General features: G+C 45.9%; 1 protein-coding gene across 2 annotated transcripts in view; it reads left to right on the top strand.

Annotated features, from left to right (window-relative positions):
* Positions 1-12,374, top strand: part of ube2o (ubiquitin-conjugating enzyme E2O) — a 50,113-nt gene extending 37,739 nt beyond the window's left edge. Inside the window, exons 12-23 of one of the 2 annotated variants that reach the window (XM_025010992.2) lie at positions 1,129-1,283; positions 1,381-1,493; positions 1,578-1,706; positions 3,689-3,778; positions 3,864-4,164; positions 4,329-4,696; positions 4,771-4,951; positions 5,833-5,969; positions 8,236-8,439; positions 8,532-8,589; positions 8,810-9,590; positions 9,911-12,374. In XM_025010992.2, the coding sequence (XP_024866760.1) occupies positions 1,129-1,283; positions 1,381-1,493; positions 1,578-1,706; positions 3,689-3,778; positions 3,864-4,164; positions 4,329-4,696; positions 4,771-4,951; positions 5,833-5,969; positions 8,236-8,439; positions 8,532-8,589; positions 8,810-9,590; positions 9,911-9,938 (2,545 nt within the window). In that variant the 3' untranslated portion in view covers positions 9,939-12,374. Of the gene's footprint in view, positions 1-1,128; positions 1,284-1,380; positions 1,494-1,577; positions 1,707-3,688; positions 3,779-3,863; positions 4,165-4,328; positions 4,697-4,770; positions 4,952-5,832; positions 5,970-8,235; positions 8,440-8,531; positions 8,590-8,809 lie in introns of both variants that reach the window. The other variant, XM_025010993.2, reaches the window with a different exon arrangement.
* Positions 12,375-12,585: the final 211 nt, after the last annotated feature.

Here is a 12,585-nt window from a genome sequence, read left to right as displayed (position 1 = left end):
TAAACTGGTTTATATCTTTGTATGTCAGATAATATTTAATTAACACAATATTTGTGTGGTTTGGTAAAGAAGTGATCTGCAGATTACAGGACAGAGTCAGAGTTCAGTAAATGCTCTGAGTGAAGAGTTAAAAGTTTACTTTTAATAAGAACTTCCTGATTTCTCAAACCAAGTTTGCTGTGGCGTTTTTCTCCTGTCCTGATTGTACTGATTGTGTTTTTATTGTCAGGATTTTATAGTCTTGTCTTTCCATAAATAAAACCTGCCGTTTTTTATGAATGAAGGTCTTGGGGTGAGCAGAAGTTTTTGTTTTTTGAGCAGAAAAGGCTTCAGACAGATGAAACACCCCTTTTTATGTGAGCACTCACAGGGACTAAAGAAGAAAAGTAGCATCAGAACCAGCACTGTACTAGGCACGGACAGCATAATAACCTCGAGCTAAAATACTACGGTTTCATGGTATCAAAACAAAAAATTATACAATGCACCACAAGATTTATTTGCTTTTATTTAAAAAACAAAAATCCAACTAATGATATCAGATATTACCTAATGATTATTTTATAGGTATAGTACTAATACTAATAATAATGCTGAAGGAAATACATATTTTAATGCCTAAATAAAAAGAGACTGAGAACACAAGTGAACATGTTGACATTGTCAGCTTGTTCCTGCACAGGACAGATTTTAAACCCCTTTTTTATTCCCAACATTTTATTTATAATGTTCTTTAAGAGGGCTTCTCCCCTCGGCTATCAAACACAACTGACTGACTGAAGGAGCAACAAGGAGGCGAGAGGGAGTGCTGCTCGGCGCTCTGTGGGACCGGAGGGGAGTCAAAACAAACGCACAAGCAAACTCTTTGTCTTGGGTATCTTTTAAAAAAAAGGGCATTTAACAGTATGGCAGAAAAATCTGGTCATTTTGGCGTCGGGATTTTTTTGTTTTTACTCCAGAGTGTACTTGGTCTAATCAGCTGGTGCCTTTTTGTCTCTTAGCAGAGTTTTAGGTTTTGTCAAGTCAGGCTATATAGAAACAAAGCCCAGCTTTGTTGAACCTCTTTCATAGCACACCCCTCTGTTTTAACTCCATCTATATGTAAATGTTGTATTTGCGCTGTCTCAGGGTGGCGGTGGAGGTTGTTTCTACAAAAACCACAGCTGACGTGATGTGGAAGGACGGGCGGGTGGAGAAGGGGATCAGATCCAACGACCTCATCCCCATCCAGCACCTGGACAGCCACGAGTTCTGCCCCGGGGACTTCGTAGTAGACAAACGACGTGAGTGACCTGTTTTCACAGCTCCGTCTTTTAATAATTATTTGTGTTAGGTCCTTGTGGACTCTTTCTCCTGCTTTCTGAACTGTGCTCCCCGCAGCTGAAGGCCTGCAGGACCCAGGAGTGTACGGTGTGATCCAGTCGGGCGATCACAAGGCCAGAACGTGTGTTGTGAAGTGGATCAAACTCAACTCCACGGGTGACGACGTCGAGGTCAGTCAGGGACAACATCACCAGAGAAGTTTTAAAACAGAAGCATGACGAGAGAGTGAAACTCGCTGTTTTGTGTTCACACAGGTTAGTGGTTTGGAGGAGGATGTCAGCGTGTACGACATCGCCGATCATCCAGATTTCCACTTTCGCACCACTGATATCGTCATCAGAATATGGAACTCTGAGAACGGACAGAACGACTGCGAGAATGAGGTAAAAAGAGGTTCAGACTCAGCAGGACGTTAGCGTTTTCTTTTTTATGCGACCTGCAAAAATGACGACATGCTGGTTAGTTCAGAAACAAACAAATGACAGAAACCCTGGATCTGTTTTAGCAGCTTTCTACAAGAAAGACTAAATCCTTAAGGCTTAAAACATGCACAGGAGAGAACGCTATGTGCATTATATTACACCTAACTTACTACTACTGTTGGTAACTTTGTAATAATCTTAATATGTTGTGGAGGTAAATCAAGGTTTGTTGACTTGTCTGAAGTTTTGTCAGGTTGACTTTGTGTCTGATACACAGGGTGTTTATGTAGTCTTCAGCAGTTTGGAAAAGTACAGAATTTGCTTTTAGTATTTTCCAGGTCTGATTTAAATACATACAGTGGAAAGAAAACTTTATTCCCCTTTTCGATTTTCAGTTTCTAAACAAATTTGCTCAAACTGGTTGCTGGTTGAGAGCTTTTTATATTTATTATAAATAAAAGATGGACACGGTTCTTGTTTTAGTTTATGTTGTGTTTAAGCCAGTATGTCACTGTGATGTGCCAAGTTGGGAATGGCGTGTGGGAAGTCTCAGGGCTTCCACATCTATGTCACATAGAGCATGTTCAAAAACAGTCAGGCAGAGTTATCACAGGCATCACACATCTTGAAACATTTTCAATATAGCTTTTGTAATTCTAAGGTGTTTGAGCTGCCACCTTTTTATTTTTGCTACTGTATGTAATGTACCGGTATTTGTATTTTGACGTTGTATTCTGTGTTTGTACTTGAAAAACCAAATGTGCATCGAAGTGTTTGTGGGGAAACAACCCTGCAGTGTCTCAGCTGCGGTGCAGAGCTTCCCTTCAGTTTCCTCTCGGAGCTCCACCTGTGTTACCGTTTGGCAGGTGTCCTGCCCCCGGCCAAACTCCCCACCTGCCGCTGTCTCCGGAGAGGGTCACACCTGCAAACGCTGAGCGCTTCACACCACTTAGGGCTCACAACCCTGTCTCACCGGATAAGTAAAAATTATGACAAGAGTAGTGGCCTTTTACCACGGCCCATTGAGCAGTACCAGCCGGGGGGGCACCCTCACCTCACCAACTACTGGCTGCATTTTATTTATTCTATTTTTACCAACTAACACACACGAGCCACAGAGTCTCAAGCCCGCTGTATTGATGTGAATGCTGAAGGACAAGGCAGGTACTGTGCTAACGGAAGTGGGCAGAATACACAGAAACAGAGCGTGGCTTTTAAATGTGTCTGCATGAAACACAGCTGCACAGCTTACTGGTGGTTTGGGTCAGTGAGACCGCTACTGAAGATTTTCTCACACTTTTTGATTCACCATCTAGTCTTCAACAGTCCCAGCCCAGTGAGATACTGGCTTTAAAGGAATAGTTCAGACATTTTGTTTTAAGACTGCAGCAATCCACACGGGTTAACTATTAGCCTGTCCGTCCTCCCAGAGTTAAACAACACCGAGGCTGTTCGGGGAGCCTGTTTGTCTTAAAACGGCTCCAATTCCATGCAAACACTGTTTTAGACATTTACATCACCATCCGTTTCTCATTACATGATTATTTATACAGATTTTTCTGATTATTTGCAAGTTTATAGAGCAGCAGCATCTGCAACTGAGTTCCTCCTGCTGTTTTATAAAAGACTCAACTCTATCATTAAGAACATAAACGGGTAACTTTTTACAGACCAGTTGTTGTTCTGTTGTTGATCCCTGCCGACCACATTTTGTGTGCAGTCTGTGCTGTTTGTTTACTGCAAAGGCCTGTACTAAATGATCAAAAATGACATAGAAATCTGTAGCTTTGAGTCTGGACATGTCTCGAATGTTGAAATCGGAAACAGGAATTCTGCCTGGGGCTTCTGGGGAGTAGCCTCAATAATGCAGGTCTTATATGATCAGTATTGCTGCAGAGTGGTGGATCGTTGATGGTTGTCTCTGCGTGTCGTTCTCCCCTCAGACGTCTGTGGGTCAAGTGTCCAGAGTGGATGTGAGCAGTAAAGTGGAGGTCGTGTGGGCCGACAACTCTAAAACCATCGTCCTGCCGCAGGTGAGTGTCGACCCTTTCTGAAACACGATGTAATGTTTGCATAGGGAATGCAAGCTTTGCTGAGAGTCTAAAAACCCCGACGCAGCATCTTTACAACGTGGAGTCTGAGATCGAGGAGACGGACTATGACTCCGTGGAGGAGACGAGCAGCGTCCTGTCCACCGAGGAGTGGGAGGACGACAGCGACAGCTGGGAGACGGACAACGGCCTGACCACTGAGGACGACAGCCACAACAACGCAGACGCCACGGACACGGCCACCCCCACCCCCACCCCCACCGGGTCCACGACTTTCATCATTCCTCCACAGGACAGCAGCCCCTGTCCCACTAAAGGAGCCCCCACGCAGGAAGGAGAAGCATCTGTAGCCAGTCCTGCATCTGGAGGTAGGGAGGCTTCAATTAACAAAAAACAGAAGGTAGAACTCAAGTTAATACAATCTTCCAGTGAGAAATCAAACATTGGTTGGCTTAATGTGTCATCGTCTTTGTTGCGTTGGTATTCCTTCTATCAGTAATCCGGTAAAATGCTCGTCTTCCTGCCGTTGTAGGAACAACTCCAGGAGGAGCCGTAAACGGAACAGAGAAGCCCAGCAAGGATGGTGCCACTCGAGGCTTCAGGGAGCTGAAGGAGGCTCTGAAGATCCTGGAGAGCCTGAAGAACATGACAGTGGAGCAGCTTTGGACCGGCGGCTCACCGACCTCCCCGACCTCTGCCGAACCTGCTTCCACAGCCAACGTAGCGAGTTCTGTGATGCCAGCAGCCTCCGAGAAGCCCACCAAGGAGAAACGCTTCCTTGACGACATCAAAAAGCTGCAGGAGAACCTGAGGAAGACGCTGGACACTGTGGCCATTGTGGAAGAGGAGAAGATGGAGGCCGTGGTGGAGGCGGTTGGCAGCGGAGGCGCGGGGACAGAGGTAGGAGTCGTGGCTGCAGTGACGGTGCTTCCTGTCAGTAGGGTGGCGTTCAACCTGCTGATTCTGCTTCTCAGGCAGAGCGAGGCGGAGAGGAGAAGCCTCAGCAGGAGCCGCAGACGCCGGTGGGGGGGCAGGAGTGGCCCAGTGAGATTCTCAGTGAAACACCGGTACTGTGCCAGCAGAGTGGAGGAAAACCTGGAGTCACCTTTACCAGCGCCAAGGGCGAGGTGTTCTCGGTGCTCGAGTGGGCCCCAGGTGAGACAAGGACATGTTCAGTAACAATGGATTAGTTTGTTCCCCTTTTCTTCCACAGTAACCATTAACTTTCAGAGTCAATTCAAATTAAGATGGTTTTTACAGCTAATCGACCTCAAAAAACACAAAAATGTCTGTAACTCAGGCTACGTTCGCACTGCGGGCAAATTGGACCCAATTTTGTTTTTATTGCCCCGGTGCGACACACATCAGATTTTTCTCACGGCAGTGTGAACGTGACAAATCCTATTTTTTTTACATAGATCCAGGTCTTGTCAGTATGTGGCACTGAAACGGATACATATCTGATGTTTTTCAAAGCGACTTCAGCATAAATGTTCATAAAAGCCGGATGAAATGTGTAAATGAGGTCCCTCATGTTAAAGTCCCTCCACTCTTGGCTCTGATTGTCCATCCACACCTGCCTCTGCACAGCTCCAAAAAAGGTCATCGTTAATATTTGTGCTGTCTTCTTTTATCTTTTCCCATTTGGATGTACGATTGGATAGCAACTTCAAAATTAATACACACATGCTAACACTCACAGCGTCTATATTTACCTCTGTAAACAGCATTTCAGGAACTTGGACTGTTCACACTGGAGGTCACATTTAAAATGTAATGTGAACAAATCAGATTAAGACCTGCAGTGTGAACGTAGCCTCAGTCAGTTTTACAGATAGTTAAAATTTGCTATATTGAGATTTAACCATAACGTCCATAGCTCCAATATTTCTCAACATAAAATCATCTTTTTCTTTCTTTTTTTTTTTTAACTCTTTTATCAAATTTCAGTAGGTGATATGCATCCCTTTAAGGAATGCTGGGATTTAAATAAAATGTAGTTTTTGTCTGTCTGCATTTGTTCTTTCCTCCACCAGAGACTCACTCGTTTAAGAAAATGGAGTTTCAGCCAGCAGAGGCCAAGAAGTTTTTCAGCACAGTGAGGAAGGAGATGGCTCTGCTGGCAACGTCTCTGCCCGATGGCATCATGGTGAAAACCTTCGAGGACCGCATGGTGAGTTCCCTTTCTTCATCCCAGGGTTCCTGACAGGCGAAGGCACACACACACACACACACACACACACACACACACACACACACACACACGACCTCCATGGTTCATGGAATCTAATATATTTAGTTTTCCTCCCAGACTTTACTGCATAAATGTTGTCACAAAAGCTTTGAGGTAAAACAGGTAAACTTATTTGTGTGATTGTATGAAACTTGTTTCCAGTCTCCGTTTATCTTTTCTTTTTCAGCCAGCCCATAGCTAGAAGTGATGAAGTGGCAAAGGAGGAGTTTTCCTCCTAAATGGAGTGAAAAGCGTTTGGTGTCACTTTAAATCAGGGACAGTCTGTCAGAGCGATCTCAGTTTATTATGTCATTACCAGCTGACACCAGAGACAGAAATCTCCTGCTAGTTCACACAGAGCCTGTACTTCATCCCATTCAGTAGATTCACTGACTTTATTCATTACATTTGGACCTCGGCATTGAAACAACATCAGTCATGCAGTCAAAGTGGGTGAATGTCTCTGTTGGACAGAGATCAGTCCCCCCACCTGTAATAGGTGTTGTAAATTTCCAGCCATCACGGTTTGTTCCTCCTGCCAACATATACAAACTTTGTCACAGAAGAGTAAAACTCAGCATATTGGATTGACATCGTGAGGTAACGACTCGGCTGTCGTCTGATTTTCCTGCTGAACACAGGGGAAATGATAAGGGGTGATATTCACTCATCAGTACGTTTTTCCCTGCAAAAAATATTGTATTTTATTCATTATGGAACATCGAAAACATCCAATGTTTAAGCTAAAACAAAATTGTACAATACTTAAGAAAAAAATAAGGCAACTTTGAATTTATGGCAGCAACAGATCTCAGAAATATTGGGACAGGAGCAACAAGAGGCTGTACAATGAAGTGGTATGAATAAAAAAACAGCTGGAGAAGAAACTTTACAGTGAATTACCTAGGTCAGGGATCGGCAGCCCAAAATGTTGAAAGAGCCATTTTGGACCAAAAAAACAAAAAACAAATTTGTCTGGAGCCTCAAAACAATTAAAAGCCTTATATAAGACTTTTAATGAAGGCAACAAAGGCTTTAAGTTTCTATATTAGCCTCTTATCAAAATGACTAAGTGCATACATAATGAGCATTCGTGATTTATTAATTTTTAAAATTTAAAATTATTCATTTTCAAATGTAATACTCTCCAGATCTCAGATAAGCCATTACAGTTAAATAAACATATTATGTTTGAAGGCTTTACTTGAATCAATCAAACCGATTTGCTCAGGAATAAATGCAATACTTTAGTAAATCATCATTCATCAACATTTTACAGTTAGATATTACGTAATATCGTTGTTTATCTTCCACTCATTGGGAAAGCTAGCTGGAGTTTTTATAACAATGTGCCGGGAGTCAGGCGTTCTCTCCCGGTGTACCGAATGTGAAACGCTCGGCCAGCTGACAGCTGGCGGGGGGAGCAGGCATGTCCGAAAGTGTCAGAACAATATTGCAATTAGGTGATGTATTGATGAACCGAGCAGATATTTGAGACTTTCAAAGCCACATTCACGCCTAAAAACATTGTAAAAAAATCATGTTGTGTCACTTAAAGTGTAATATAGCAAAATAATTTGCCGCTCTTCACCATCATTGCCGCTTTGCTTGAAGGCCCGGTTTGGACCTGCAATGAATTATGGGATATGGTGAGCTGTGAGGGATACACTGGACCCATCCTTCAAATCTGGGGAAAAGAAGGATACTTTTGAAGGAGACTTCGAATTCGGACAGACCTTGTGGCTACGCTATGACATAATCAGCTGACAAATCCGTCCTTCGAAGGATGCAGACCCTGAATTTGGACACAGCTTTGATTCTACACATTTTTACAGCATTGGAAAACGTTACGAATGTTTGTCCTCCTACAGAAACCATATTAAAATTAAAAATATATTTCCCACCCCCATCTTTTCCATTTTCAAACATTTTTGAAAAAGCTCCAGGGAAAAAGAGTCGCGTGTTGCCGACCCCTGACCTAGGTTAATCTGCAGCAGGTCAGTAAGAGGACCGGGTATAAAGGAGCATTTCAGAGAGGCTGAATCTGTCAGAAGTAAAGTTCAACAGTCTGTGAAAAATAATCTGAAAATAATGGAACAATTTCAGAATAATAAACGACTATTTTCTTTAATCTTTTGGTGTTTTACAAGCACTAAGACTCTGCAGTACCTTCTCCTTGAAGACGTTTCTTCTTCCTGTGTTTCAGGACCTGTTCTCAGCTCTGATCAAAGGACCCACTCGGACTCCGTACGAGGACGGGCTGTTCCTCTTCGACATCCAGCTGCCCAACATTTACCCAGCCGTCCCGCCGCTCTTCCGCTACCTGTCCCAGTGCAGCGGCCGCCTCAATCCCAACCTGTACGACAACGGCAAGGTCTGCGTCAGCCTGCTGGGCACCTGGATCGGGAAGGTGAGTCGTGCTGGGCCGTCAGAGAGCGGGTCCATTCACACAGACACAGAGTTGAAGTCTGACCCTTTCTGTTCTGGTGCTGTGACTCACAGGGCACTGAGAGATGGACCAGCAAGTCGAGCCTGCTGCAGGTCCTCATCTCCATACAAGGTTAGTCGCACACACACACACACACACACACACACACACACACTTTATTCCTCTTTCATCTCTGCTGCTGAAAATGTTTGATTCATGTGTTCATTTGCTCAGAAGTGCAGCATCGCAGTTATCACACTCAGACTGGACAGCCCTTCTTTAAACCTTCACTGCAGTCTGGTCTGGAAGAGTTTTTGGTTGTTTCTGAGTCTCTCTGACCTTCTGCCTGCAGGCCTCATCCTCGTCAACGAGCCGTACTACAACGAGGCCGGCTTCGACAGCGACCGAGGCCTGCAGGAGGGCTACGAGAACAGCCGCTGCTACAACGAGATGGCTCTCATCAAGATGGTGCAGTCCATGACGCAGCTCCTCCAGCACCCCGTGGAGGTCTTCAGGCAGGAGATCCACGAGCACTTCGCCTCCAGTGGCTGGCGGCTCGTGCACCGTCTGGAGGTGTGGCTGGAGCTCAACGAGGCCTCGGAGCGGGGCCACGCGGCACACCCGTACTCTAGGAGCCACCATCTGAAAGACGAGCAGCTGCCCGTGGGCTCGGGGCTGGTGGCGGTGGCCCACAGCAGCCCCAGTAAGCCCGGCGAAGAGGCGGCGTCAGGAGTTAGCAGTATTCTGGAGGAGGAGCTGGAGGATTCAGGACTGAGTCCTTCGACTACTGCTCCCCCTCAGCAGGAGCTGAGCCAGAACTCAGACTGCGACAGCACCCAGGGGGGCGAGAGCAAAGCTGGCTCCATGGCTCTTGGCTCTGCAGGACGCAGTGCGCCATCGGATTCAGGTCCTGGTGCGGGAGGGGCGGGCTCTTCAGGGAGCCAGCCCGTTGTGCGACCAAAGAAAAGGAGAAAGAGTTACCGGAGTTTCCTCCCTGAGGGCAGCGGATACCCAGACATCGGCTTCCCCCTCTTCCCGCTCTCAAAGGGGTTCGTGAAGAGCGTTCGCGGCGTTCTGCTGCAGTACCGAGCCGCGCTGGCTGCTGCCGCCGTCCCCGAACACACAGAGGACAAGTAAGTGCCTCCGACACACTCCTGCACTGCTCCCTGCTCTCTCCTCCTCCTCCTCCTCCTCTTCTACCTGTTTCACTCACCTCACATCCTGGAGGAGGATCCATTACTACTAATCAGTGTGGGGAGTCTGCAACCTGTACCCCACCCAGAGCCGCACTGTGTCCCTGCACTGCCCACATATTTAGCCCTCACCTCCTCTTCTCAGCCTCTCCCGCTCCTGCTGCCCTCAGCTCGATAATGCTCTGATCTTTGTCTCGCCATGAAAGCGACAGCTGGAGAGCAGCTGGTTCGGATGTTAATGTGTTCTTTCTCTTCTTCAGTGACCCCTCAGACAATTGGGATGGATAAAGGTGGGGTGGAGCCACATGCACACACAGTGGAGGCCCCAGTCTTTCTACAGCAGCAGATCAGAACTCTGGGCTCCTGCAGGAGCAGCTCAGAGTTTCAGGAGAAGTTTGACTTCAGTGGCTTCTTCAGCAACAAAAGGACTGAAGGAGAACCCAGTGCCATGACCCCTCCGCTCCCTCCCCCCTCTCCCCCTCTGCTCCCTCGTCATCGAACTGACCTTAAGAACCCCCCCTCCCCCCAACTTTACGGGCGGGGCTTAACCACGCTGCCGATTCAACCCTGTGAACAAACTGCAGAGTCCAGCTCCTTCAGACTGCTGAGTCACCTGCAGCTTCTCTGTAGCACTGCTGAGTCATCGCTGGAACATCCTGCACTACACCAACTAAAGGTGGCGAGTAAAAACACTGAGCACGAGGAGGTTTAGGATTCTTACCCTTTCTGCCAAAATCCTTCTGTACACACACACACACACACACACACACACACACAGCAGAACCGGCTGAATGTGGAGAAAACTGCCAACCACAACTGCTTCACCACTTCCTCCATGACACTTCCTGCTGTTTTCCTCAGCCAATCACTCGCAGAGGAGCACGCAGCGCACACAGAGTGACAAAGTTTACATCCTCATGGCCTCTGTTTGACCCCTGTATGACCCCTGTATGACCTCTGTTTGGAGTTCAGAGGCCAGCCGGCTGCTCGGTGAGTTTCAGCCGTCACCTCCACACAAACATCCACTTCCTGTGAAATCTGTCAGAGCTGGATCTTTGTGTGCGGAGGCAGATTTAAAGGTTTCAGAGTGAAGCTGTACCCACAATGCCCCACTCCTGTGTGAAGGAGGTAAACACACATCGCTGCATATGACACAGATTAAAGATAAATTTAAAGATCAAACCCTTTTTAGTATCCATTCCATCATCTCATGTCAACATGTTGCCTTACTTGAATTCTTCTCGCTGATCTCAGACATCCTTCACTCGTCCTGCTTCAGTGCGTCCCCTCCTCTGACCATCTTTCTTCTCCTGATTAAAGTCCAACATCGGAACAGAAACTGTGTCAACATTATCTTGGTGGCATCTTTATTATTTCCAGCTGTTTCAGGCTTTCCCTGAGCTGAGTGCTTTCGCCTAAAAGCGACTTTAGGAGCTAATGGGAATCACAGCACAAAGGCGAACCTGCTGTTGGCGTTTTTTGTTTGCTTCACGCTGTGGATGAAAACGGAAACAAATCAGGGGTTTATTCACCGACGTTGATTCATGTAAACTGTTGCTTCGCTGCGGATTGTCGGGTGCTTCCAGGGGAGATCACCAGTCTTTGTTTACATCTCTTTGAAATCATGTCTCACATTTTTCATCCTGTCAAACGTGTAAGCCCCCCCCTCCTTTACTCACTGGTTAAAAATGAAGCCCGTGTGCTCGCTCCGATCTGAACTGGAGCAGAGAGCGTCTGCCGTTTTACTGGAACTAAGAACGAGCGTTGGACAGAGAGCACTGTGAACCTCGGAGGGAAGCACGAGCCAGGGACTTACAGGAAAAAAGAAAAAACAAAATGAATGAGTGTTTGTTGTTTGCATCCCCCCCCCCAGGTGTGTTCATGCTGTCCTGTTCTTTCCTTAGATTTGACTTTAAAGGGATAGGTCAGCATTTTAAAGTGAGGTTCTGTGGTAAAGTTATGAACAATTAATATCTCACCTGCTGTAGATCACTCTTTGAATAATCTCAGTTTAGAGAAATTTAGTTTAATTAAAATAATTAAAATGGAAAAAGAAATATTTTTCTAAAATTAAACTGAGTTCAAACTAAGGTTGTTCAAAGAGCGATCTACAACAGGTAAGACACCAGAGCTTCTAACCTTTCTCCAGAAACGCGTTTGGAAATGTCTGAACTCTCCCTTTAATACTTGGCTGCCTTTAATGCTCCCAGAGGAGGGCAGAGGTGTAGCTGTAGGCTTGTTTGCTTTCTCTCCTCATCGCTGCCACTCACGCGCAAGCCCCGCCCACCTCTCGGCTGGAGCGCCGCACCACTTCCTGCTCGACCCGTGGAGCTCGGAGCAAGCAGGATGTCGAGATCGTGTACAATTTGCTGTGTGTATATTTTTCAGATTGAAACCATTCTTATTATTATTGCAAGACTTTTGTTTTCCAGCCAAAGCATGTAAACATGTTGCTTTAAGCCTCGACTGGGCTACACTGAAGACTTGACTGTACGATGTCTACATTTCCACAGTGGCCTGTTGTTGATATATTTAAAAATAAAGTTATAATTTGTAGCCTGATTCCCTCTGTACAGACATCATGATTATATAAAACATACAGTATATATTTAACACAAACCTGGATGCCTGGGGTGTGAAGTGTTACACATTTCAGTTTTTAATGGTTTACCTCTGTTGCTTTGACACAGCTGTATAGTGATGTATTAAAGTTTGCAAGCAGTACCAGAACAACGCCGTGTCCTTTTTATTAAAATAAGCTGTGGCAGCACGGAGGGAGTATGCGAAGACCCCCTACCCCCCCAAACTTTATTGGTTACAGCGACGCAAATAAAAACTGGAGCTGAAAACTCAGAGGATCTGCTGGAAACTATTTTCATACACATCTGCTGTCAGAGTTCTCCTGTTGGGGCAACGTTCAGCTGGTTTGTGGCTT

The sequence above is a fragment of the Kryptolebias marmoratus genome, linkage group LG3 (genome assembly GCF_001649575.2).
Source record: "Kryptolebias marmoratus isolate JLee-2015 linkage group LG3, ASM164957v2, whole genome shotgun sequence".
Taxonomy (NCBI): Eukaryota; Metazoa; Chordata; class Actinopteri; order Cyprinodontiformes; family Rivulidae; genus Kryptolebias; species Kryptolebias marmoratus.
This window is presented reverse-complemented; position numbering and strand designations above follow the sequence as displayed.